The 27,470-nt window shown below is 42.8% G+C and overlaps 2 protein-coding genes across 3 annotated transcripts; both read right to left on the reverse strand.

The window, feature by feature from the left end:
• Positions 1 to 1,074: 1,074 nt before the first annotated feature.
• Positions 1,075 to 17,099, reverse strand: SLC16A4 (solute carrier family 16 member 4). Of its 2 annotated transcripts, none has more exons than XM_067531880.1 (9): positions 16,928 to 17,099; positions 14,693 to 14,805; positions 12,554 to 12,686; positions 11,580 to 11,723; positions 10,714 to 10,875; positions 9,400 to 9,978; positions 6,848 to 7,059; positions 5,914 to 6,007; positions 1,075 to 2,062 (listed from the first exon to the last, which is right to left on the reverse strand). In XM_067531880.1, exons 1-9 carry the CDS (start codon positions 17,049 to 17,051, stop codon positions 1,911 to 1,913), a joined length of 1,713 nt encoding a protein of 570 aa, XP_067387981.1. In that variant the 5' UTR covers positions 17,052 to 17,099; the 3' UTR covers positions 1,075 to 1,910. The 2 variants fall into 2 exon arrangements, with proteins under 2 accessions (XP_067387981.1, XP_067387982.1); XM_067531881.1 differs by lacking the exon at positions 16,928 to 17,099 and adding an exon at positions 15,453 to 15,600.
• A 551-nt stretch (positions 17,100 to 17,650) lies between these two features.
• On the reverse strand, positions 17,651 to 21,820 carry LAMTOR5 (late endosomal/lysosomal adaptor, MAPK and MTOR activator 5). The gene is made up of 4 exons (XM_067531883.1): positions 21,143 to 21,820; positions 20,261 to 20,322; positions 19,207 to 19,324; positions 17,651 to 18,425 (listed from the first exon to the last, which is right to left on the reverse strand). Exons 1-4 carry the CDS (start codon positions 21,175 to 21,177, stop codon positions 18,365 to 18,367), a joined length of 276 nt encoding a protein of 91 aa, XP_067387984.1. The 5' UTR covers positions 21,178 to 21,820; the 3' UTR covers positions 17,651 to 18,364.
• Between the last annotated feature and the right edge of the window lie 5,650 nt (positions 21,821 to 27,470).

Consider the following 27,470-nt stretch of genomic DNA (forward strand, 5'->3'; position numbering starts at 1 on the left):
AATGTAAAATAAGACTGTCTGGAGATGCATTTAATATGTAGGCCTAATCAGGTAAGGTTAAACTAAAGTTTTTGCCTTGGCTCTGATAGCTGCATATAGTGAGTGAGAGAGAGACACACACACATACACTCACCGAATCACTTGGAAGGATGGAGGGAGGAGATTGGAGGAGTCTTTGATATCTGCCTTACAGTCTCTAACCCTGCTATTGTATGACACATTAGGAACAGGAGGTAGTGTGGCCTGGTACATAGGACACCTGAGTGGGTAGCCCAGAGATCCAGGTTTTGTTTGTAGGTTGCTGCTTGCTTTCTGTGTGACCTTGGGCAAAAGTGTTCGCTTCTCTGTACCTGTTTCCCCTCGCACCCATTTTTTTCCCTATTTAGATAATTTTTGGTCCAAAGATTTTTACTATATTAGGTCATTTGCTCAGTGTCTAGTACAATGGGCCCCCAATCTTGGTTGGACTTCAGGGCACTATTACAGTACAAATAACAGGAAAACACCATCTGACCCAATATACCTCCAATTTTGTGTTATACAGGAGTGTGGTAACTTACAGGGATAGATATGAGATGCTTGTTTCCCCATTCTCGTATTAGAAGGGTCTCTTTTTCTACAGTCCTGTTCCTTTTCTACAACAGTGGTTCTCAACCAGGTGTACATATATCCCTGGGGGTATGCAGAGGTCTTCCAGAGGGTACATCAACTCGTTTAGTTATTTGCCTAGTTTTATAACAGGCTACATAAAAAGCACTAGCCAAGTCAGTACAAACTAACATTTTATATAGACAATGACTTGTTTATACTGCTTTATATACTGTACACTGAAATGTAAGTACAATATTTATATTCCAATTGATTTATTTTATAATTAGATGGTAAAAATAAGAATGTAAGCAATTTTTCAGTACTGGTGTACTGTGACACTTGTATTTTTATGTCTGATTTTTGTAAACAAGTAGTCTTTAAGTGAGGTGAAACTTACAGGTACGCAAGACAAATCAGACTCCTGAAAGGGATATAGTAATCTGGCAAGATTGAGAGCCACTCTTCCAGAAGGAGGTTTTTTGGGTCAAACTCAGGAATTTCAGCTGTGCTGCTAACTTTTGTAATGAAAATATATCCAGCACATCAAATAATTATATTGTATGAACAGAGGACTGAATTTGTTTATCATATCGTAGTACCTTCTTTAATTAAATGCCTTTTGGTTCCAAAGTTCTGTGTGCTATTACAAAGTTGCAAGGAGAACTTTTAGCAGTCACGAAGTTGTTTCCTTGATGCAAGAAAAACAGATTTTTGTGGAGTCCGTTTCAGTTTCTCTGAAGCTTAAAATTCTCTTTACAGTCCTCTTTTCCCGATTCCAGCCATGTAAACCTAATTTACAAGATCTTCTATGTGTTAGCACTTTTGAGGGCCTCATCTGCTTTATGCTGAAAGGTGTCAGTTTTTAACTCCATGTGTTTGGATCGACTGGGTTCAGATAGCGCTTCAGGTTGAGGACAGTAGCTAAGCAAGTGGAAAAGCAGAAATGAATTGCCAAACACAAAGGCTCTTATTAATCATGTTAAATATGAGATAATATACCTTAGGGGAAGAAGAGAAGCAGTGAAATTGTTTTAGGAGATGACTAGGCTTCATGCCGAACTGGGGATATTTTAAGGAACAAAAGGTCTTGTTAGCCAAAATGCATATCTTACTGGGCCCGTCTTGAGCTTAAACACCACTCCTCATGAAGTAACATGGACAATAAGTTCAACTGAGTGTTTTGTTGCAACAAATATCAGCTTGCATTTTTCTGCCATCTTTTATTAATTAGTGAAAAGAGTCTAGGCTAATTATCACTTTCTGAAAATATACCGAAGTCCACCGCCTTGTTTTCTTTCAACTGCAGCAAAGCCTAGCCACTAAGTGGTCACTTTGTTCAAGTCCTCTTCTTTCCTTAGCTTCCGTTTATGGGCCATAGGCTCAAAGAAAAAGGAAATGGGTGCGATGAGATAACAGGTTCCAGCAAAGAGGAAGGAGCAGACATATGTCTGAGTGTAGTCGTACAGCCAACCTGCAGTGGATAAGGAGTCAGTTACTGAAGCTGCTGGACTTTCCCACAAAGTAAACTTTACGGGGTTTAATAATAACACTGAAAACTAAAATGAATTAACGCATAACTTCACTGAGAAAATACTGAACCATAATGTATGCAGACGCTCCGATGTTTAGTGTTAGATTGCATAGTTTAGTATTATGCCTACTGCAGTTTTACTGTATTTGTACAACCCTAAATCAACCTCTGACTCTGCTGCCTTATGGAACCACAATTTGACCATGTAACTAACAAAATGTAATGTGGTGTATTAATGAAAGAGGTTTTAAAATAGAAAATACTTTTAACTGGGACTAACTAGTTTTTTCCCAGGGTAATAAAAACCATGCTTTTACCTGGTAAAAGTCACCTCTGGTAAATACCATGCCCTCCCTGTGCTACTATTGTTCAAGCTATCTAAATGAAAGCTAGCGTGGGTGCATCTGCATGTGTTCCATTCACACCTCTGATTGCAGTGTAGGCAGACACTTAGATATACAAGGCATTTTGACAACTGTACCGAGACAAGATGAAGAGTTGGTGAGCCAGATCCTCAGTTAGTGTAAACGAACACAGATCCATAGAAGCCAATAGTATTACACCACTTGAGGATGTGGCCCAGTATATCAGAGGTTCTAAAACTAAAAAATATGTATTAAGGCTATCCTAACAGCCCCTACTTTTCCTTAGCCATGTGGCTGTTTTAATCAGGGCTTCTGTCTGTGCGGAGAGCCTAGATATTAATAGAAAAAGAAGTAATTACTGTTAGGGCTCTGTATTAAAGGTACTTCTCAAAGTTAGATGTGAATAAAAATAGGAAAATGTGCAGAGGGAAAAAAATCAATATTTTTGCTATTGGTCTTATAAGCCTTTTAATGACCATGTTAAGAGGATGAAGGCTCATAGGAGTTTAAACCAGTAGTTGCATGCCATTAGCTGTTGCTCTGAATTAGAGTTAACTAGTTGGTATGTTTCAATTTCCTGCATCATAACACTTAATTACAGTGACATCTTGTCTCTCATTTTCTCAGGGATATTGTTTGGGCCCTTCATGAACTTTTAGGTTTTATATGACAAGTTATCTGTAATCTAATAGAATAAGGTAAATGCTTTATTTCACAGGATGTGGTGACTTCATATTGTACAAAAGTTTGCTGTGTTTTAGGTGGAAAGGTTACTTAAAAATTGTAATTACAGGATTAGGATGTCCAAAACAAAGTGACATGAGCTCCAATTTTTAAACCCATTATGTGTAGAGTTTACAGAAAAACTGAAAAAAATAACTAGTTAACATAAAGAAAAAAGAACCCAAATTCACTTTTTCCCCTTCCACTGAACTGTTTTCTAAATTTACCAGTAGGTGGAGCCTACCTACCAGTTTACCAGCTGGCATTACAGTACATTCTGAAGCACATAAATATAGTTGAGAGACTAATCAGAGAGATGTCTTAATGGCTTTTTTTTGCTTCCTGGTTGGAGAAAGAAGATTGCAGCTAACCACTCTCTGTTGCAGAAGGATTAGACAATGAATTGGAGAGAGACTAAAGGGGATGCAAAAGTTTCCTGTGGAAACCCAGAAAAGCCGCATTTTTCTAAATGTAAGTTGTGCTGATAGATCCTTTCTCCATGACTAAATCTAACCCATCACGGCATATGCCTACACTATCAGTATAGCTATCAGTACACATCTGTCAGTCCCTTTCTTACCCTTAATAGAATTGGAGGTGACTGCTGTATGCTCTAACTCTTTCTGCAAATTGCCTTTTTGTTTCGAATTGTAATTGTTTTGTTAAAAGCATGCTAGTAGGTTTGTATTGTTCCTGGGACACTCAACATATTTCACTTCCTAAGCTTGTTTGTGCCTCCAAAAATCAGCCTGTTTTTTGTTCTCTTGTGTTATCTTTAATTTTGTTTCTAGAATGTCAGAAATATTCACAGCTTGAACAGGATGTTAAAGGCTACACGAGGAGCAGGTAAGTGGTCACTACTTGTTAGTGAGGCTTCAAACGTCTTAGCTCTGGGTGTTCAACCACTGCTCCTGATTGGGGACCTAGGAGGAGGAATTGGGAAACCAGACTTTGAGGTAAGTAGCTCTTTTCCTGCTATGCATGTTTTGATTGGGTTTTTTTGTTTTCTTGTGCAGAATATGCATTCTTCATCTCTCTAGCTGGTATTATGTATAGTGAATATTGTACTGTATGATCTGAATTGATGGAAATAACTTTTTAAAATCAGCTTTATAACTTCAGTACTCTTGGCTATTTAGGAACAGTTCAGTTAATCATAGTCAAAGGAAGAGAAACCCTCAAAGCATCTTTAATAGTAGTAACAAGCCTCTTTCATTTTCACCAGACTTAACTTTTAATGTGACGTGCTAGGAGCAAATGCTTCTGCTAACTTGGAGAATTAATATTTTCTAGCATGTGCAGCTTTCACATGTGGGAGGCTTGATGAAGGGAAAACTGCAAAGTTTATCTTGGACCACAAGATTACACTCTGAACACACAATCATGTGCTCCATCTGGTCTTTCTTTCCCCTTTGTGGGACAAATAGGCACACACAGTTGTCTCTAGAGAAATTATATTGCTTCACTCCTTTTCCTGGTTGCCTCTCCCTCCTATTGCTGGCCCTTTCCCATCTCAGCTATATTGACAGTTCTTTGACTGCCAGGAGCTGCCAGATTATTACATGTAGCCTGCACACTCCTACCGTGTCTCTTCTTTCCCTCCCCTCCCCCCCAAAATGTGAAAATATTAATGGTTAGTGTTTTTAAAAATAACTCAGTTGTTAGAAATAAGGGGAACATCACCAATTAATGAATATACATTACAAGCACGTGAAAGTGAAATAGCCATGTTGTCATGTATGATACATAGACAAAAGAAAATACAGAAAGTGAAGTAATTCACTATATAATGTGATTGGGGCAGACTTAGAACAAAGTTTGTGACCAGGTGAGATGCACCAGATCATGGGGTGGGGATGCATAGAAGGAACTGTAAATGCAGAATTTGGTTTGGCACTTTTTATTCTATACTCATGTTCTATTTACAAGGTAAATTCATCCACTGGTATCTGACCTTGCAGCTTTATCTATTCACTATAAAATGTAAGCCTGGGGATAGCTGAAGATGCTGATCACATGTCCAGATATGACGGTAAGGTGAAAGAACAGGCTTTGCCTGGGGCGGAAGTATATGAAGTAGCATGCAAATTCCTCCTCAATCTGGATAAAGAAATATCTGACTATGAATATTTTTATTAATATAGCAACCACAATGTGCTACACACTATATGCAGAATAAGATGGTCTTTTTTGGAAAGGGAAGAGGATGGTTTCCACTTATATTTGAGCCTATGTAAGCAGTTTAGCTGTAAAGATTTTGAATCCTTAGTAAAGACGAGATGACAACTGGAACCCCCTTGGTCTCCTCCACTCTACGCAAAGCACTGCAAATATAGCACTTACCCCTCATGCTGCTGGGATCATGTCACCTCTTCAAATCCCTTCAGCATCAAGCTAAACTGAAATAATTTGAGTCTGGTAAAGTCCTAATATTTTTTTGCTCTTCTTTAGATGCATGGTGGTCTTTCTTCCTTCCTTCCCCAAAAAGGAGGGTCAGCGCTAAAGAAAATGCTGTGTGCCTTATTACCATTAACTCATTCACCTGCCTGTTAGTTTTTATTAGAAATTAGTTTTACATTTTAAATGTCATTTTAACAACCGTTCAGCTTGGTTCTCAAATGTTTTAGTGTGTACTTCAGTGTTAGAGGAATGAGGAGTATTTTCTATCAAGAGGATAGAAGAAAAATATTGCATATATGTTACCTGCTATAGGCGGTCCAGCAATGACCACTATCCCAACAAAGAATGCGGCAAATCCTAACGCGCTGTGGAGTCTGGGAACACCAACAAGATCTACCTGTTCATGGAACCAGAATTATTATTACTTTACGTAATGTACAGTGACATTAGAATGAAAAATGTTTCTCTGGAGAGTCTCCTCTTTACTCTGTTAAATATTTTGAAAAGAGTTTGTCCATACAGATTTAAAGAGGAGATTGAGATCAGTATGTTTCAGTAAGATCAGTATTGAAATCACTAGGATGCTTGATGCATTTCTAGCCTTTGGCTCTACAGACATTTGAAATTAGTAATCTTTGTCTTTGAAGGTGTTTTAATCTCACTCTGTTAAATCTTTGGATATAATGCAGCATTTTAATGTAGATATATATCTGTACAAATCTTGTCTGTGCAATCTTATATTGCAGTTTGACTTAAGTGGTATAGATGGTCATGTTTAATTGACAGTGCTACATTCTGCACAAGGCATTCAGAACCCTTCACCTTACTAATATTGATTTAGGTTACAAATGAATGGAGTTTAGTGGGGGTCTGATCATAGTCTCTATTGGATAGAGTGCAATATCTAAGCTGGAACAATGGCATTGAGACAGTGACTTGGAAAGCCAAGTGGTTGAATTAGGTCACTGGAAATACGTTGTGAGGGAGCTCCCAATACTTTGCCTCTACCATGCCTGGCCTGTGAATGACTGTGTAATCATAAAATCAGTAAACTAACAAGATCCCCAGTGGTTTGATATTGAGAAGTCCTGAGCACACAACCCTCCAGCTGAAATCTATGGCAACTGTGGATGCTCAAGAGTCTTGAAAATCAGGCTCAGGATTTCAGAAGTTTGAGATGCTCAGTTGGAAGTGCAATATATTACTGTATTACTACTTGATGAGATCCTCTACTCACCAGCACAATGAGCAGCAGAGCCAGGTATCCGCCACTGAAAATGGCAAAGCTTACTACATAAACCATAAGTAATGGGAAGGATGTGGCCAGAGGACCCAGCAGGTTAGTGATGCCACACAGAAAAAGGTAAGTCTTAAGGTAATGATACCTCTTGACCCAATTCTGATCAGCAATCCAGCCAGAAAGCAACTGGCTAATTGTCTCTGTAATCCCTAGAGAGAAACAGAAAATCCTTGTGAGAGCTCCAGCCAGTTTTTAGAAGAATTTAGAAGTTTCTTTTAGAAATTGTTCAGATAGTGGTTTTGTGCCCTCTTCTTGATTCTTCATGATATACAAAAACATTTACCTGAACTGTTTGTCAGGAAAATTCTGCTTGTATTTTACATTTGGAATATGTCATCACAAGAGATTGAAAAGCAGAGAAATTAAGAGACTGGAATTTTTAGATTGCTCTAAAATGTATGTTTTTTCTATTCAACACTTGTTAAGCATCCAGTAGGCATCTGCAGTTGAGAGAGGATGTTCTGTTTAAAACTTAAGGGGTGAGAGCTTGTAGTAAACAAGACACATGCACAAAGACATCCACCAAAATCAGGGAAGGACCAGACTTGGCATGCCTGATCAAACAAAACCAAACCCAACCTTTATGTATCATGAAGAAGCAAAAAGAGGGTATAAATCCAATATTTTTAAAAGTGCAAGGTCACTTTTAATAAAATACACATTACCTTCAGGGTATATTATATGAACTAGTCTCAAGTTCAAGAAAGTGCTGAATACCCCTGAATATCCTATTGGCTAGAAAGTGGTTTGAACACAAACAACTTATTAGCTGTGTTCTTGCCACTGTCAGCCGCAAATTAACCATTGTGTTCTTAATCTATATCAGTTGTCTCTAGCTCAAATATCCCCTAAATAACATTCCAAGGACATTGATTTCACTTTGGGTAAACTTTCTTTGTACAATAAAGTGCTTTTTAATGATGGAGAGTGAAGCTCCTTTTTTAATGTTATGTGATTTGCATGGTTTGAAGTGTAATTTATGTTCACTCACACCACAGAAAATGTTTGGGGTTTTTTTGAGGTGGACAGGCTTCATTCACAACAGCTGTACTTAAAGTAGGCTGGAACTGCAAAAATCTTGCAGTTTGTGTGCCATTGGGAGCCTCCCATTAACCGCAATATGTAAATGCAAAGTGTTTTACAACAGAAGCCAATGTGCAACAAAATGGCTGGGAGGGTTAGCCTCATCATAGTAGCCCTTCTCTGCACCTCTTCCAGTTTACACAAGGGAGACCCGAATTGCACTCAGTAATCCAGATGGTCTCACCGGTGTCTTGTATAACACTTCCCTATTGCTATTGGAATTCTCACCTGATGGATTCTAGGATTGCATTAGTCTTCTTTACCACCATATCACATTGGTAGCTCAATCATCCTGTGACTGACTAGTACATGCAGATCTCTCTCCTCTGTTGCTTCCAACTGATATGTCCCTAGCTATATAAAAAATTCGTAGTTAGTCCCTACGTGCGTGATGTTGCACTCTGCCCTATTGAACTTCATCCTATTTCTATTACTTCAGTTTTCAAGGTCATCCATATCTTTTTGTATGATACTTTGGTAGTCCCCTGCTTCAGCAATACTTCCATATTTGCGTTAGTTGCAAATTTTATTAAAGTGCACCTACTTTTTTGCCAAGGTCATGAATGAAAATGTTAAATAAACTTGGTCCCAAGGCCAATCCTTGAAGAACTTCTAGTAATCTCCCTCCAATCTTACACTGCACCTTTTAACATGACCTGCTGTAGTCTCCCTTTTTAAGCTTCTCCGTACCCAACTTATGATTCTCATTGATCCTCATCCTCTCCAATTTAACTAATTTCCCCTGTGGAACTATATCAAATGCCTCACAGTAGATCTAATCTACATGGATTTCAATATTTCCTTTGTCTAGAAATTTGTTATTAGAAAGAGCAGATTGGTGTGGCACGCTCAACCTTTTGTAACTTATCTCTAATTAGTATTTAAATACTCTCTCTTTCTTTCAAAATTTGTTCCAAGACCTTGCATACAATTGAGGTCAAACTAATGGGCCTGTAATTTACTGGATCACTTTTTTCCTGTCTTAAATGCTACATTTGCAATTCTGCAGTCAAAGGGTATGAGCATTAAAAATCCTTGTTAGTGGGTTGCGATTTCATGTGCCAGTTCCTGTTTGGTCCCATTCATCAGTTTGAGTGGCTTCTACCTTTTACTTCCATATCTTTTTTCCCATTAGCCACCACTGCCCCCAAGCTCCTCAATAGGCAATTATTCATGCAGCATGTAAGTAACTAAAAGGGACTCCGTAAAGACTTGAGTAAGGAGTGATGTTAGCTTAGCTTAAAAAAAATGTCTGATGCCTTGCACTAATGTACTGAGCAGAGATCACCTTTTAGAATTGGGTGGCTGTCTCCTTCACTGTTTTTTTCATTTCAGGGGTTATTACATTTCTTTCCTACTATGAATCACTGTGTAAGTATATTTGTAAAATAGTTACTCTTGCCTACCAGCAACTGAAATGAGGTAAGAGGCATTCATGTTGTCTATGCCCAAGGTTTTGGCTCTTGCTGCCAGGTGAAAGGTTGGAATGAAGTAAGCCAGTTGACTGAACAAAAATGACCATACAAAAATACAGAAGAAGGGATCTTTCAGCAGTGAAAAATCAAGAAGAGGCTGCCTGGAGGGCACAGGTTGAGAGGTAGAATTCCCTTCCTTTTGCAGTGGGAGGTTGCTATAGCCACAATCCCTGCCAGTGGCTCCCCCAAGAGAGTATCTGATAGGGGTGTCTTTCTCAGGTCCTTCCAAATCAGCAAAGCTCACTGGAACTAACGTTCCAGCTGACTGGAGCCTGTTTGTGACCATGGAGTCTTGCACAGGAGAATCCAGTCTAATATTAAACTCTGTTTCTGTGGTATTGATTTCATCTAGGTGGCTTGTAAGCGTTGCTGGATGTTTACTTTGTGTTAATGATCCATTGTCTAGATTTCTACCAGAAACGTGAGGGAGATTCGTGATGTTAATAGGTCGTAGTAACATACTAGAAGGCACAAGGTTTAACATGATCCCTCCAAATATCAGTAGGGTACCTGAGAGAAGAGAAAGGGAAAGAAGTGATGATTTATTTTTTAAAAACCATGATACTGCAATCAGTAGCATTCAAACATTGTTTAGAATTGGCTCTTTTTCATATTTAACTCACTGAATGGTCTGCTGCAAAGAAAACAAGCATCAGTGCTTCTGTTTTGACTTCCCTAACTGAAGTCACCTTCCTCTGTCTGTGAGCAACATGGTCTAATGTCATAAATAGAGACAGCAGACTTTAGAGGGGGAAAGCAGATAAACTCATAAGGAACATAGCTGCCTTCTCCCATTGCCCTGCCTAATAAATAAACGTTTATTTTTCTTTACTTTCCCCTTGTTAAAGTCTCCCCACCCTGCAGACCTTGTTCTCTTAAAAATTCAGTTCCTGTCTCACTTGGCAGACTCCATGATGAGTGATGAAAGTACAACATTGCAAGAAAGTGTGAAAGTTTAGCAAAAAGGAATTAATAGTCACTTTTAAGACTGATTAACACCAATATAACTTTAGTGACTGATTAACATTTTGGAGAAAGGAGATCTTAAAAATGTAATGGACAATTGCCATTCCTGATATGTCAAAGCTAATAAAAAAGCAGCTTAGCCCTTCTATCCATCAGAACGAGGTGCTAAACAACAACCCCACAGCCTCAATCTTTAAAATAACAATCCCCTTTCGGTCACTTTGAGTGCTAGCTCAGTGGTGCTGAAGGTGAAATATGGAAAATGTAAAACCTATTTACCTTGCCAACCATAAAAATCTATCAGAAGTTGAGTGAAAGGTGCTAGTACAAATGTCAGTCCCATCCCTGAGCGGGCAATTGCAGTGGATAGACCCAGTCGCTTCTTAAAGTACCTGGCAGTCATCACACCGGCTGCCTGATACAAGCAAGCAAAGCCCAGCCCTGAAATAGAAGAAAAGGTGTCAGTGCCCAAGGAGACAGAAGTGTAGAGTAGAACGTTATCTTATGCAGGTGAGCAACAGAGCTTCTAGTTCAGGACCTACCCTCAATGAGCCAGCACAACTAACAGATGTATTGTGATGGCAAGAGGGCCCTTGCTGTATGTGGCAGGAGAGTGGATGTGACACAAAGAAATGCCCAAGCTGTGCCTGTTTAGAAACAAAGAACAGTAATGGATTGGTGGCTGGCAATAGTGCTTTCTGGGACCCCATGTAAAGTGCAATGGTGTGGCTCCCCAAGGTGCATGGGGTGAAATCCTGGCCCTAGTGAAGTCCATGGGATCAGGATTTCACCTTGTTTAGAAACTGGCTTTTTTACAACTGCATATTCTTTCTTTTCAATGAGGGGTTTCAAAGGCCAGGATTTGCTACACATAGTGGGTTTAAAATTGAAATTCACACATTGGTTTCAGTAAATCAACACTGGCATTAGGCATTCCTGAATGTGATGCCTGCAGGGAAGGAACTGTCTTCATATTTCAGCTTTTGGGTGATGCTACAATATAAATATGATGATCAAGCAGCCATGTGGATTAATAGTTATCTAGTTCTGCTAATGCACTCTTGTAAATGCTTTTATTAAACACTCAGGAAAGTTGTTCTGGCTGCCTTTTTCCAAACTTGTGAACTGTAGAAGGATATACTCACCCAACAGAAGACCCATAGACACACAGAGGAAGGAGATACTAGTGGCCTGTGTGCTGATCAGACAACCCATGCTAACTAGGCCTGCCCCAATGATGGAGGTCATCTTGTCTCCCAGCTTCTCGCAGGCTATAGTGACCAGTGGACCTAGAAGATAAGTCAGTAGTGAGATGAGTGGTTGGAGGACTTAGAGGAAAAACAGGACATATGACAGTTCAAGGTAAAATAGCATTTAGGATAGTATTCTTGGTATTCTCTGATTCTGTTCTGAGTATTCCATCAGCTCAAGCTACGCCTTATGAACTAGGATTGGGGGTGAGGGGGAGACAGTGAAGTAATCAAATCTCCTGCTTGGAGATAGCTCAGGAAGGATTTCCTTAACCTGTTTCCTTTGCAGAGCATTGCTCAGTTAACAGGTGGATTATTTAGTGGTGGGAGAGACTGCTTTTCTTTGAAGGATTAGGTATTAGAGGTAGGATACTGCGCTAATGGATCAGATCTGGCATATAAAATCCTGTACAAAGAAGTACCATGACTTGTCAAAGGCTGTGTTTATGCAAATCCTTTTTTTTTTTTTTTAAGATTTCCCTGTGCTACTACCACCAATTCCATTCCCCTAGAGTGGTAATGTAGACAAGAAAGCTTCCCCCTAGTCCAGCAAGGGTCTGGTTTCACAGCCCTTCAGACTGAAGTCTTCAAAGAACAGGTATGATAGGACCACTAAAAGCTTCTTTTAATGCTATTGAACCCTGCCTTGGAGTGATTCCCCTCTAGCCCTAGAGGGTTGTTCAATGTCCAGGTCCATTTAATTCGTGGACTCTAGAAGTGCCAACAAGTGTGCCAATTGCACTAGCTTGTCATGTAAACACTAGGAGTTTGGCAGGTCATTTCATGTCAGCTACTGAACGTGATCAAATGGGTTAAAATTCAAAGAAATTGTCCCTGCTACTTTCTGAACCTTGTGTATCCCTGCTGACCTGCTGTGAAGCGGAGAGAGGACATGATGGAACCAATCCAACTGACTTGTTCTGAAGAGCCTCCCATCTCCTCTTGAAAGACCACAAAGAAAATTCCAAAGATTTTCAGCATTCCCATCACAAACACGTTTACCTAAACCCAAAGCAGATGCAGGTGAATTGCTGCACGTAGTAGGAAACAGATTCCTAGTCACTATATCTTCCTTATACTCTAATGAATCTTCATGTATTGGGAGAAAAACTGATGACAAATTGGAGTCAGGAAAAAATTCTCTTTTCTCCCACATATATACGCTGCACCTATTATCACAAGTAGATGCATTATTAGGGTGAGTGTGTGTTGCTGCTTTGTAAGCCATCTAGTAGTATTGCTTAGTAGCAGAAATGGGGACACTTGTCTGGTAGGGTTGTGTAGGACACATTCAGGGGCTAGGTCCCAGTGGTGCACACCTGCAGTTAAGCCTGGGAGCCTGCACATTCTAACTAGAGCAAAGCTTACAGAATACGGGCATTTTTCCACCAGAATAACATTGTGCTTGAGGTGTTAAATTCAGATTCCTTTGGTGAACTATATTTGGCATATTTCTATAACTAGTTCTTATAAAAACTAAAGGCTAAAAAAATCTTGCAATACCTACATTTTTATTGTCCGTGATTTAATGACACGTTCTATAGTTTTAATTCTTTGAAATCTCAATAGTAATTGACAGATTAGAACTGGTTGGGGTTTTTTTGTTTTGTTTTTTGTTTTGCATAAGTGTTGGAAAGATTTCCCAGTCAAACTGTCATGCTGCTTAATTTTCTCTTTCCAGTAGTTGACTGGTAAACAAGGAGATTGTATAATATACTGACCAAACTTGAGAGTCAGGATGCCTCGTTCCTGTTCGTAGCTTTGCAGTTTTGAGCTGTGACATGCTGAAACATGAGTAATATAAGGCTCCCTACCTTGGCGGCTTTAGCTAAACATGCTTGTAAAGTGCGTTGAGATTCATGGTCAAAAGGTGTTCATAGCAATGATAAATTATATGTACTACATGGGACATTAATGTACAAATTGCAGGTAAATGCATTGCCATTTTGTAGCTGCTTGGCAATTAATTTTTGTGGACGGACTGTGGGTCAGATTCCAGGGTTGGGAATCTCCTGGGAAAAACTAGTTTAGGACAGGGCACTGGTAAAATGCCAATTTAAACTCAGCTGAAACTGGGAAAAATAAAATTATTAGAACATACTAATGAAACCTACTGAAAAATATTTAGAAATTTGATAAGTTTTACAGTATATATAATATGAAAACAAGAGTCATGACATGTAAACTTTGCTGAGGAAATACCAAAGCAAAATGTAAACAGACATCCTGATGTTTAGGATTATGCCTACTGCCGTTTTAATTTGTATTTGTACAACATCCTAAATTAATATCTGAATCTTCTGCCTTATGGAACCACAAGCTGAATATGAATATAAAACTAAGTGCAATGTGGTGTGCATTAATGAAACAGTTTTAAAACAAAATACCTTGAACTGGGCCTAACCAATTTTTGCTGAGGTAGTAAAAACCATGATTTTAGCAGCTCTGGTAAAAACCAGCCGTGGAAAATGCCATCCCTGCCACATTCTCAGCTGTTGTAAGTTGGTGTAGCTGCATTTACACTAGCTGAGGATGTGTCCCCTTTTTCCTGAAGAGCCTCATGAAGGAGACAAGAGTTGGATTCCTCTATGCTTGTCAAACCAACCTGAAGTAATAAGAAAGGTGTATGATCTCTACAGCTACAATGTGTACCTCTGCAGACTTGGGGAGAAAGAGGAAACTCACAAGCAGAAAGTACTAAGTCCAACTGCTTTTTAATGAAGGGCAGAGATCAATCCTTTCTCAGAACTAGTTACCCATTTCACTGTGATGAGCACAATCTCCAACTGTAAAGTTGCAGACTAGGGTGCTAGATTCATTGCCAAGGAAGGTCGGAATCCTACTTTAATGTTAATGTCTGCCATGAGCATGTCAGAATTAACCCTCTGTGCGTCATCTGCTGATTTTGCTGTCTAAAGAGCATTCTATGTGAGAACACAACCTGTGAAAGCACCTTTTTCCTCCAGAACTTAACTCCTGAGGGTCCCAGAAGCTCATACTCTGCTTACCAGAAAAAAATGAAGCACTATCATCCATCCCCATCCTCCATCAGGGGGTGCAATGGGTTGCTGTGCCTCCTCTTTCATTGCTGTTGACTGGTTCTCTGCCTCCTTTCTTTCCCCTGCAAATTAGAGTTGCAGGAAACAGTCACGCATCACCTTATAGAGCAGCTTCTTTTAGGTAAACAAAGCTCAAAATTCACTTTGTAGGACTGACCTACTTTATAAACAAAAACTGACACTGTTGCTTTTATCACTCCTTCCTCCTGTTCACCAGCCCCTGCTGTGAACATGGGAGACAATAGCCTGCATTTAGCCATAGAGCACAAGGTGCTTTTTAATGATGGTTAGGCATCGTTATCCCTTTAGGGAAGACTAAGACACTTAGATTTGCACAGTCAATCGGGGCAGAGCTGGAGATGGAAATCAGGTCTCCTAACTCCCACTCTTACTCATTTCTAGACTACAGCTGTCCCCAAGTAAAGAAGACTCCTGTATGTACAGTTATATTTCCTTTAGTGTATGTACACACAATTCAGTCTTTGCCATTTTACTCCACCATTTATCTATGAGGTCTGGTGAGGTTTCTGTCAGTTACTGAGTTTGCTCTAGGAGTCCTGCCCCATAGTGCAGCTGAGCCCTCAAGTAGCAGGGGGTGGTAACCCAAAGCTTTTCTTTTAGCGTCTGGATGATGCATAGCATAAGATGCTGCAAAAATAAGTAGCGTGAAAAGAAAAATAATCTCTGATTTGCTTTTGGGGCTACCTACCTCCTCCTGAAATTAGTTCCTTTTAGGCTGTTCCTTAATTCCTCTCTGCAGTAGGGAACACAGGGCTTATTCTTTCAAAAGAAGCCACAAGGCAAAGGAGGTAGAGCAAGCGAAGAAAGAGTCAATTGTCCTAAGTGCAGAGATCTTTTGGACTTTCTCTCCACCCTCAGGAAGCGATTAGCATTTTCAAGACATTCCACTCCCCCCCCCCCCCCCGTACCCAAAATTGAGTGTGGGGAAATGAAACCCTCTGCTAAAAGTATCCTGCTTGGAGGAAATTTGAGGCCTTAAAATGCTGCCCAAAAAATGCATGGGAAGGTTTGAGGGTGGACGAGAGGTTTTGCTTGTTAGTCACCCTGCTGACCAGTAGGTGGCATTAGTTTACCTAAACCAGCTTCTAGTAGGGGAGCCAGACCTGAACTTGTGTGTCTAGAATCACAGCTGGGGAACCAGAGCCATAGTAAAATTCCCTCCTGCCTGTATAGCAGGTAGCATAAGCAAGATCATATTCCTTATTTCTGAATTCACTACTATTGAATGTCTATATAGTCCTGACAGAAGGGGTGCGAGTCGCCCTCATGAGGCATTGTGCTTGGCACCTGGCCCAAAGCTTCCACGCTAAAGTTATATTTTCACTGCTAAAAATGGAGTATTCTTAATGCAGGGAAACAAATACACATTAGCTAGCCTGCTGTAAAATCCTAGTGGAGGCAAAGCACTGTAGTTTTCCCATGAGGTCAACCACTGATAGGGTATAATGCTGACATTACTTGGTTAGCTTATAGTACTTTGTGGCTAGGATTTTACAGCAGGCTAGCTAACATGTATTAGTTATCTCACTGTTACAAAACAAAGGAAAACACCTTTTTTGCAGTAGAGTCATGTCATATACCCCGAGGCTGAGAGATTTGTGCTGCAAACAGGAGGGGAGCTCACAGTGAGAGGAAGATCTTGATTAATTAGCAAGGGCCATGAGTGAGATCTGCTCTGATCTGCAACCTTAGGCTCTCCTGCAGCAGCTCAGGTCCCTTCAAGGCAGCAGTTTGCAGTTTTTTCTAGCTGGAGAGGCTCCCCTTGGAAGTGGCTTAGTAAATCTGCTGCAGGAGAGCAGAAACAGAACAGGAGCCAGTTCCCACAATCCAAGATGAGTATTCAAGTCTTGCCTAATCTTCTCTATGCTCAGCCTGCCTTATTCCTCTACCTTATGCAGTTACCCACACTACTGTGTAAAGATCCCATGCCTCAGCCTATTTTAACTGGAATGCCAAAAACATCTGATCACCTTAATTTGTTTAAAAATCCAGCACAGAGCCTGTCAGATTTGGCACAGCAGATTCCACTGTTTCACGATCATAAATGATGTATTTAAAAAAAAGACCCAAAACACCTCCACCCCTCACTCAATTAAAAGCAAACTATAGAAAGGGCTAAGAGCTATAAACGTGAAATGAATTGAAAAAAATTTGACAACTTACTAGCAGGTTGTTGACAGCTTTTCTCAGTATGCATCGTTTGGTGTAAGCATAGAAGGGCTGGGGGAATGCAGGAGAGAATACACCTGCTGTCTGTCTGCTTTTCAGCAAATGTGACTTTTCCCATTTAACTATGTAGCTTCAATTGGCACTGAACCGTATGTAACTCATTCCAGTTAATAATGAAACTGAGAGGATCTTAATGTACCCTGGAGTTTAAGAATATACTCTTTACTTTCTTTAATTCATTGTTTGGTAAGTGTGATTGATCACTTGGAAAATTCAACTACTTGACATTTCACTTCCTTACAAGAGACTTGAAATGGGGGAATCGCTCAAAGCTGTGTAGAGAGACGAGAGAGACCCATAATCAGCAGACCTGCAACGGAGTACTTTAGTCCCCATTACTACTACAGGAGATGTGAGGGTAAGTACCAAATGCAACAGGAACAGCTTTTAACAGTCAGACAAGAAGTTTGAAAAGTAGGGATTCTTTTGGCCAAATCCTTCTCAGGGATCACCTTGCTCTGAGATTTAGTACTAATGGTTGCACCATTTTCCTACTATGGCATGCTAAATATCAGTTGGTCTAGTATTGTCTATTGATGTTATCCCTCTTATCCAATATTTGTAATTCTAACAGTATCATTAAGGGCTAAAATGTGAGAATCATGATGTGAAATTGGTTACAGCTTGACATCCATTTCCAGTGTCAAAAGCGTAATGGAAGAAGCAAAACCACCATAAGTAAGGGAGTTGAACTTAATTTCAATTTTAAACCAAGACATTCGTAACAGACAGGAAATTTGTTTTTAAATGTATGTACGTATTTTTAGTCAGACAGAATTAAAGGTGTCCTACAAAGAATCAATTGGATTTGGCTTTTACTTTGATGTATAAAGGCAATCTGCGTGAGTTTAATGTTCTGCTTCCTTCCCTTAGAAAAAGTCAGAGCTTCCCAGGTGTTGTGAGAGGACCATTGGGAAGTCTTAGGGATCTTTATTATCAGCTGAACACCTTACTTGAAGGGGGAGGATGATGAATCTGTAACAGAGTCTCAGTCTTTATAGTGTTAGTCTCTGAGGTTCAGACAAACCAGCATTCAACTGAAGTTTACAGAGACAGCTGTGTGTTTTATCTCAGATAATTTATTGAATTCTCCAAAAAGTAAGGCCACAGATTAGGGTGTTTGACCATTACACAAGCAAGGGAAGTTAAACCACATTCCATACTTGACAATAAGTTCTAGGATGTTCTGGAAGTTAAAACCAGTGATTGATGTACAGTACCAGTTTAAATAAAGAGGGATACTACTATGTATTTAAGATTGGCCCAAATTTAGTTCTGCAAGCACATTCTGTATTAGATCAGCAGAGGAAATGGAGCAGTCCACCAAAGAATTAGTCCAAAAATGAAAGAACCAAGCAGGTGTTTGAAAGGTCAAGACGCCATTTTGTGCACTGCCACAGTGATGCCGTCGTGCTTCTGAATCATGATATTCCTGAAACAAACAGGAACAATTGTTTAAGATAGTTATAGCTACTACAGTCCTGAAGAGTTCACAATGCAACTAATCTCCACGTCACTAGCAGAGATATAGCCTAAGTTTAGTATCTGCTGCATGCTGTCAGCGAAGCAGCATTGACTAGACCCTGTACATAAAAGGACTAGCACTCCATTTTCCATCTCTGCCTACTCCGTCTTCATAGAAAACACCTGGGCTCTGATCTTCCCACCTAACTCCAACATCAAGGTATTTCAAAAGTTTGCATTAAGGGAGATTCCTGGGAATCAGGTCTCCCTTCTTTTGTGAAGGGTTGTCAGTAGGATTGAAACAGGAACATAAGGCTCATGATAAGGTTGAAGTAGTCAATATAAACATGATGCAGGAATGACCAATAGCTATATTATCTTATGCCTGGCAGCAGCCAGTCTGCTTTTTGAAGCAAGCAGTATGTATAGAAACAATGTGACATTCTCCAGTGCCTTAGGTCCTCCGCAGCATCTCAGGAAACCGAACGATCGGACTCAATTCTAACAATCCATGTTCAAGCTCCAGAGAAAGGCAAGAATGGCCTTCATAGAGTTGCTGCCAAATATGCCCTGGAGGTGAAACCTTCTAGCCTTATCTGTCAGTGTAACCAGGGGCATGTGAGCAGGAACCACCTTGAAGTGAAGGATGTGGTTCTAAAGATCTAATATTCCCAGAAGAGCCCAATGATAGGCTACGAAGCAAACCAAAAAGAAAAGGGAATGATTGACATACAACTCCAGATGCTCACCCATTATCTGACTCCAGACACACAACGGGAATATCAGTAGGATCTGAAGTTAGTTTGGCTGCCTGCTGAGCTAGAACTGATATCACACCTGCATGTTCGTCTGAAAGGGTCCCACGACCTATAAAATACACAAGTCTTTATGTAAGTTTAAAACCACTCATTACATGGCACTAACAACCAGCCAGCCCACTAATTTAGCAGAACTACATGTCCCAATTTAACCCTGCCATCTTCCAGGTTATCCCAATAATTTTAAAGCGGTCTAAAGAGTTTTCCTTGCTAATGCTCACCACCATATTATTTATACCCTTCCCAGATAAACATGGCCATCAACTATGATTCTGGTGAATTTTATAGTCATGTCTGCAGCACACCCTAATGTTCAATAGCCAATGCTGCCTTATTTCAGGCAAATTCATTTTTTTTTATTTTGACAAATAAGATGTTAATCTTTTTACCTATAAGTCCATGAAGATATCTACATCAATAGCAATCTTTACAATTACAGTTCATTCTTGGGACTCCTCATTCTAAATTTCATCCCCACCTTTTAATTAAATGGTAGGTGATCAGACCATACTGTTACCAAATCAGCAACAGCTGTTTAATGCTACCTTGTCTTATACTTAGATTGTGGTGTGTGCTCAGATAGACAGGAACCAAGTTCCTGTCTTAGGGCTCCTTGGTGCTGCAGTAATACAAATAATAAATTTCATAATTAAAACAAAGGCTGGATGTTCTCTACGTAAATTACGTTTTTTAAACAAATGAGTTGATTGGTGAGCACTGGTAAAGAAAGGCAGACAGACCATGTACACTTTGAGTACTGGGAAAGGAGAGAGTAAGAATAAAATGGGATTTGAAAGGAATAAGAAATGGAGAGTTTTTAACAGAAACTGCAGAGATCTGGCCAAAGCTAACATCAGATTTAATACTTTTAGTGTGTATTTTAAAGCACATATAATATTTCAACATTAAAATGTTCCTGGTACAACATGAAAATGCAAAGTTTCGGGCCCATTTTCTGAAGCCAATCAGCTGCTTTATTACTTACAGCCAAGGTTCAGGCCCTGTGAATCTGTGCACAGGACTCCAACTATTGAGGGATTCTTCATTCTAGAAGAGACAAAGCCTGAGATCAGCAATTTAAGCATTAGAGTGGAGAGAAACAAATCAGGAGTCAAGACAGGCGTGTGAGCCTCACATAAATCAAACCATTTAAGAAGGGTCATCTTCTGAGCCTGATAACCAGGACTATAACAGGATGACAGCTACATTTGAAAGCTTGTCAAAACAGCTTAGGGCAGAGGGGAAGCAGGAACTTTAAGTGTAAAATGCATTTCATTATTTAGAAATGTTGGCTAATGTGATGACAGTTCGGTCAGCCAGTGGAGGAAGCTCAGAGAGTCCCCTGCTGTTCAGTTTGCGGCTTTCTGAGCAAGACAGCTAAAGATCTTTTGTCAACTGGAAATGCTGCTCCATGGAAGCAGGAGAAGGGGGAGAAAGAGGGTTGTCAACTCCCAGGGAGAAACCAGCACAACTGGCCAGACACCTGACGAATCCCTACCCGCCGCACCCCACACAATCACCCCAATTCCTACCACCCAGGAACCGTTCGTACCCCCCCTGCCGGTTCACACCTGGCCAGGTATGCCCACGGCACACCCGCCCCGGGCCGGTGCCCGCTTCCCCAACACACCCCGTCCGAGCAACCCCCAGGCTCCCTCCTCCCCGTGCCAGTGTCAACAACGCAGCTGTGCCGCCGCCCACGGCCCCTCTGAGGTCGCCGAAGGACCCCCTGCCAGTCCCGCTGCCCGCAATGCACCCCCCGCCCCCAGTACCAACCTGGTGTCCCTTGCCCGTGCTCCCGCCCCCAGCACCCCCAGTGTGCCCCGGGCCCCCCCGCAGCCCGGGCGCGAGAGTCCCCGCTACGTACGTGTCCTCCAGGTGCTGCTCCAGCGTGCCCTCCATGCCGCGTGCTCGCCTGTGCGGGCTGGCGGAGCCTCAACCTGGCCGGTGTCTTCCTTCCCCGGGGCCCACTCAGCCCCGCCTCCACCGGCAGAGCGCGTACGTAGTAGCGGCCCCCACACTCACGAGACAGCCCCAACAGCTCCCGGACCACGGCGGCGGAGAAAGGTCAAACTTCTAAGGAGCGCGAAAGCTCTGCGGGCGCGAGCACGTAGCGTGGCAGCCGCCGGCGCGCAGAAGGCGGGGCCGCCTGGGGGAGGCGGGGCCTCATAAGCGCTGCTCTCTCGGCGCCCCCTGGTCGGGTCGGCGCCGCGCTGTCAGTGTGCCCCGCCCCCTAGCGCGTGGACGCGGCACAGCTGTGTGGCGCCGACTGGGTCCCCAGCCCCCGCGCTAGGGGGTGCCCGTCACCGGCCCCATGCACAGCTCCGCGCACCACTGGGCAGCGTCGTGCCCGGCCTACAGGGGCGCCCTGCCCAGGGGGAGCCCGCAGGCGAACTAAGCAGAAGCGGGGTCACAGCCCTGCCCGCTGGGCTGGATGGATTGCGCAAGGGCTCGGGCCCCGAGGTGGGATTCTGCTCCATGCCCGGTGTGCAGCCTTTCCTGGGCGCAGGTATCCGCCCCTCCAGTCACAGCTTTGCACCCTGCTGTGCAAGGCGCTGCACGGTCCGGCTTATCTGTGCAGACTGTAGCGCCGCTTTCCCCATTGCTTAATTGTAGCCAGCTCTAGGGCGCGGCAGTGGCCGTTTAAATAACTGCACACAGGAACGCCACACCCCTTGCAGGAGAGTGGAGCGCAGGGGGTCTCTTAGGCCGCATGGGCTGCTTGTGGCCCAATCAGCGCACAGCTAAGGCCCATGTGACATCCTCTGGGCTATATAGGTAGTGTTGGCTGCGACCCACCCCACTTAATAGGTTGAGAACCGCTGAGAGAGAGCAGGGAGCTGTAGGGAGACCCATATGCACATGTTAATGCTGGGGGGTGTTATGAAGGCGCAAGTGGGTTGATTAGGATGAAAAGCTGTTAGTGCTAGAGCTGAGCAAATAACTAACTTTTCAGTGCAGGGGCTGAAATGAAAACAAAACCAATCTGGAATCCATTTGGGCTGCTCTCATGATTATTTTGGGTCTGATGCCCAGTTTTTGAACTTTTGAGGCTTGGCAAGACAGTAGATGCTCATTAGTAGCAACAGATGGGTGCTCTTTTTGCTTTGTTACTCCTAAGCGGCTGTTATGGGGAGTGTCAGCAATTCACAGTAGCAAAAGTCCAGGGGAAATGTTGGTAGGCACTATATTTCATCCAGTTAGAATGGCAACTCCAATTGCAGGGCTCCTGCACTTCCTTCCAAGCTGATGCATGAAACATTACCGACTCTGAAGGAAGTGTGCCTCTTATTGAATATGCACGTCCAGTATTCTTTGTTCTGTATGCTAAGATAAAGGTTATCAACTCTTGTGCATCATGGCGTCACCGGGTCACTTTAGAGGGTAGGAAGGATCTTTTGCACCCTAGCATCAGGACTGAACAATGGACCAGATACTTTAGAGGAAGGCACAGTAACCTCATAATGTATCAACTGCTGGTTATTGTGAGAGATGGGACACTGGGCTTGATGAGTGGTCTGATTTGTAATGAAAAATTCCACTGCAGATGCCCAGTTTAGGCATTCTCTTGCCATTGCCTGCTCCTCTTCTAGGTCATTGATCTCGTGTGTAAGATCTTTATTACCAGTACATGGCAGATGTTAAAACATACTTGTTTAAGGAAGTGCCAGAACAGAGAAGTCCAACTACAGAGCTGTGAAACTCTTCATTCCCCGCTGGAGGGCAGTACACTTGCATCTAAAGGGGGAGACCACACTGACTGGAAGTGTACACTGAAGAGAAATCCGTTACATAGAGACCTTTCCAAACAAAATACCTGACCTATCCTAGCAGTGGGTGGCACCAGCAAACACATTCCCACGCTAACAGCAATGTAAAGACTGAGGTCCAGGTAGAATGGGGTCTGAGGGCTGCTCCAATCCCTGCAGCACTCGCTGGAGGGAATGGCACAGGAGTGCTGACTGTGGACAAACCACAGCTATGCCAATCCAAGCCTTCCCGGCTGCTGACAATGGAGTGGGGGGGGGGCTCATAAGTACCATGCTCCCACATTGCCCCAGCAGGAAGTGCTGAGATGACAGCTACCTCACGCTGAGCCTTTCTAGGCCTGATTCTCTTTTACTTTGCACCACATGTTGTCATTTACACTGCTGGAAAATGGGTGTAAAATGCTGCCAGATCAGAATGGTTGTGTTTTCTGCCCACTGGCGTAAGTGATGACACAAGGTGCAGGACGATGATGAGTCAGACCCAGATTTGAGAGAGCTGGGATTTTTGTCCTCCATCTTTCTCTGCCTGGCATATTAAACCTTGAATCTGAAGCTGAATGTGGCCTTGGCTACTGGTGCTGTGAACTGACATCCTCATTTATTGCCCTATTGATGCAGACATGACAAATGCAAAGGAAGATGCCTTGCGTAAGAGCCAGCGGCATAAATACCTCATTGGCTGCAGGATGGAGTGTGTCAGGGCAGCAGGGCTATGGCTGGAGGGAGTGCAGATCAGATCAAATCGCTATTAGTTGCCTGGGCCCCACAGCAAATGGAATTAGCAGCAGGAAATGAATGGAAAATTCATTACACCGATTGCTGTTGGCAATTTATTCAAGACCATTAGACGGGTGCTGAAGTTTCAGTCTATTATAGGATTTCAACTCCTGGGAGATGCAGAAGAGACCCAAGAACCTCCATTAGGGCCCCATTGTGACTACCTTACTTATGTAAAACTGTACTTGATCCCATGTGCAACCCTATGGAAATCAATGGGGCTGCAGCATTGGAGCCGGTCAGCCCAGGGAGAGAGGGGAGGCAGCCCCTGTTGCAGGCTTGCACTGTTTTGTGGGGGGGAGAACAGCTCAGCCTCCTGCCGTGCTGACACCCAAGCCCCTGCTGCCTCCCTCCCACCCTAGAAAATCCCTTGCACTTAGGATGCTATTGAGGCCCCCTGAACTGGGGGGTATTTCCCAATGGGGATTTATTCCTGCCATATTGTAAAGAGCCTGCAAGACAATTAATCTGGCCCAAAATCTCTCTATCTCAGGTACTTTCCTGGCCCCCATTGCCCTGGGTATCTGAGCACCTCACAATCTTTAATGTGATTTTTCTCACAATACCCCTATGAGGCAGGGCAGTGTTGTTATCCCCATGGTACAGATCGGGAACTGAGGCACAGGGAGACAGGTCACACAGGAAGCCTGTGGCAGAGCAGGGATTGGTTCTGAGTCTCCTAAGTAGTGCCCTAACCACTGGATCAGCCTTCCTTCCCAAATCTGGGCCCTGTATGGTCCATGGGGGAATCTGCTTGTATTTTTCCTACAAAAGAAATTGCTTTTTGATTTGCACCCAGAGCTTTTGTTTCTGCTGCCACGCAACACCAACAGGATTTATTGACTAGTTAGTGACCGGATTAGTCATTTTTAAGACTGGCTCACCCTCCTGAGGCAAAAGGGAGAAAAAGCATTAGACAGTTCTGCCTTGCAAAAGCAGAGAGCATCTCAGTACAACCACAACCACAAATGCACAGTGGTTGTTCTCAGGCACTGGAACCACAGAACAGCAGACGTCAGGTGTAAGAGCTTTCTCCTCAGAAAACTCGACTCTGTTTCGAAGCATGCCGCACGTCCATAGCTATGCTAAGGGCCCAATCCTGCAAGCTGTTGTAGATGAATGAAATTGGCATTTTACGGAGGGTCAACTGTCTGCCCACATAGAACAGTCATCAAGATAGGAGTGAAGTGGATTGCATTTGACCCACCTTTGGGTACCACTGGCTCAAATGACATGAGATTAACTGGTAAGGTGGTTCAGCACCCAGAGGCACAAATCCAAAAACTAGACCATTAAGGGACGGTCATATTTAGGACAGAGTCAATGTCTCCCACATTCGAGTGGCACCTTCTCATTTGGACCATTTCTTTTCTTTAAAGGGATACTATCCAATTCATAGCCATTACAGTCTCTGCCCCGACCCTCCGGGGTGGAACAGAACTGATATTGCAGCCTCCCTTTCTGGACAGCCCCAGTTGGTCGGTCCCAGGTTTCCTGTGTAACGATTTGAATTGAGTGGCGGGTGCTGCATATTAAATCAAATGGCACATTCATTCTGGCACTCCAGCCCTCCATCCCTGATGAGACAGTCAGAGGCAGCGAGCGTAATGCCTCTCTTGATAGTTCCAATTGCCAGCGGGGACGTGAGAAGAGCATATCCCATCTGTCAGAGTGGCGTTGGGCCTCGCTGGTACGCAGCGTCAATTACTTGGGGGAGATAAAGGTTTATCGCTCTGTGGACATGGAGATATGAAACAGAGCCAGACCGCCTCCATCATCCCAGGGAGTCGCACATCCACCCGCACTGGGGCAATTCCCACACGCTCTAGCATCCCGTCTGCACGCGCTGCTCCACACTGCAGGCGCTCACACTCCATGTATAATATGTACTCACCAGTAACACTCCTATACCATACATACGCCTAATGCTACACACTGTACTGTTGACCAGCCTACCCAGAATCCTGTAGAAAGCATCTGAATCAGCCCTGCAGGGCAGTTTGTTCATTCCACCAGAATAGTGTCACCTCTCTGCCTAGTCTTCCCATTAAAGGGGACCTCAGTAATCTGAAGTCTGGGTATATTCATAATTTAACTTGTTTATACTGAATACACCAGTCCTGGAACAGAGGTGGGCACAAATGGCACACAGGCAATTCCTCTTTCTGAAATCTCAGCCCATCCACCGATGCCCAGTTATCAGCAAGAAACTCTCCCCCCAAAATTGATTCTAGTTAGTAAAATTAAGGCAGAGGAGAACCTCTCTAACTGTTTGCTACAGCTTCCCCAAAAAACAATAGTGAAAAACAATAGGGAATGTATTCCAGGACTGAACATTGCTCACATGCTAAGGAAAAGAACATGTAAAGCTATACGTAACAGGGGACTCTGGTGACTATCACCATGACAGTATAAAAGAAATTGTTATGACTCTATGGTCAGAGGGAAGTAGGGACAGAGAAGGAGATCTTGCAGGAAATCCTGGTTTGGAGGCAAAAGCTTATGGTCCATTATTATTGTTATTGGCATTATCTAGGAAGAGGTTAAGTCTGATCGTGTGTGTGTGTGTAGCCTTTATTTGGAGCAGGGTGGGAAAGCCATCTGCTCACACTGCCTAGGCATCAATTCACTGTCACGCACTTTCCTTAGTGTATGCAAATAGTGCTGGGTTTGGCATCCCAATTGCCTGGACCTGCGAAGCTCCTACGAAGGCCAGATATAATCAGCCGTTGCTTACAACCAGCAGAAGACGATCCGAAGAGTTATCGTCCCCTGCAGGCTAATGACTCTCTGAATTAATACTCCCTCGACATCTACGCAAATGGGCGCACAGCCTCGCCACAGTAATTTGCAGCTGACATCTTTGATTGACATTGGCGACATTTAACATTTGGCAGAAGGATATTTTACAAAGATGAGTGTTTGGGAGGCAGGGGGAGAGGCCGAATTCTTCACTTGATGCTTCCTGTGGGAAGAACTGGGCATTAATCAGGCTGGAACTGAACTGGGGCCCTGGCCGTATTGATACAATAGGACAGCAAGCTTAAAAGGCAGCTATTTTCCTCGCTCCTAACCAACATAGCAATGTCAGCAAACTTTTAAGTGTAGATCAAGCCTTAGAGTCCATTTCTAAGAGTGGAGAACAACCTTCCCATTTAACACCTTCATCTGGGACACAGCATCTCAGTTCTGTCTGAAACAGCTGTTTCCAGGGAGAGGGAGGAAGGAAAATGGACTTTGCAAGCATGAACCCTGAATGATTTGGCAGCGAACTGAATTGCTGAGGGGCATGCTTGTTGTGTGACTTCAGAAGCAGCCACTTGCCCTGATTTCCCCTGGGGGGGTGGGCGGAGAAGGGAGGGTTGTAAATAAGAGTCTCCCCTTAATCCTGGGCCTTGTGAACATTCTAATTCTGACATTTCCAAATCAATAGGAGCCGGCGCTGGAGTGACTCGTCATCCTTTGGTTGATGCGTGTCCTGTGCATTGTTTAGGCTTCAAGGCTTGCCGCAGCCACAGCCTCTTTTGTGCTGCAACAAATAATCTCTTTCTGGGGCTGCACCAGTGGAAATGACGTTTGCTTTGTTCCTTCTGTCTGGCATTGTGTCTTGGGTGATCTGAATGTTATAAAGGCAGTGGAACTGGGTCG

This window comes from Emydura macquarii, unplaced genomic scaffold, assembly GCF_026122565.2.
Source record: "Emydura macquarii macquarii isolate MOO-44397 ecotype Brisbane River unplaced genomic scaffold, CSIRO-AGI_Emac_v2 contig_3220, whole genome shotgun sequence".
In the NCBI taxonomy this organism is placed as follows: domain Eukaryota; kingdom Metazoa; phylum Chordata; order Testudines; family Chelidae; genus Emydura; species Emydura macquarii.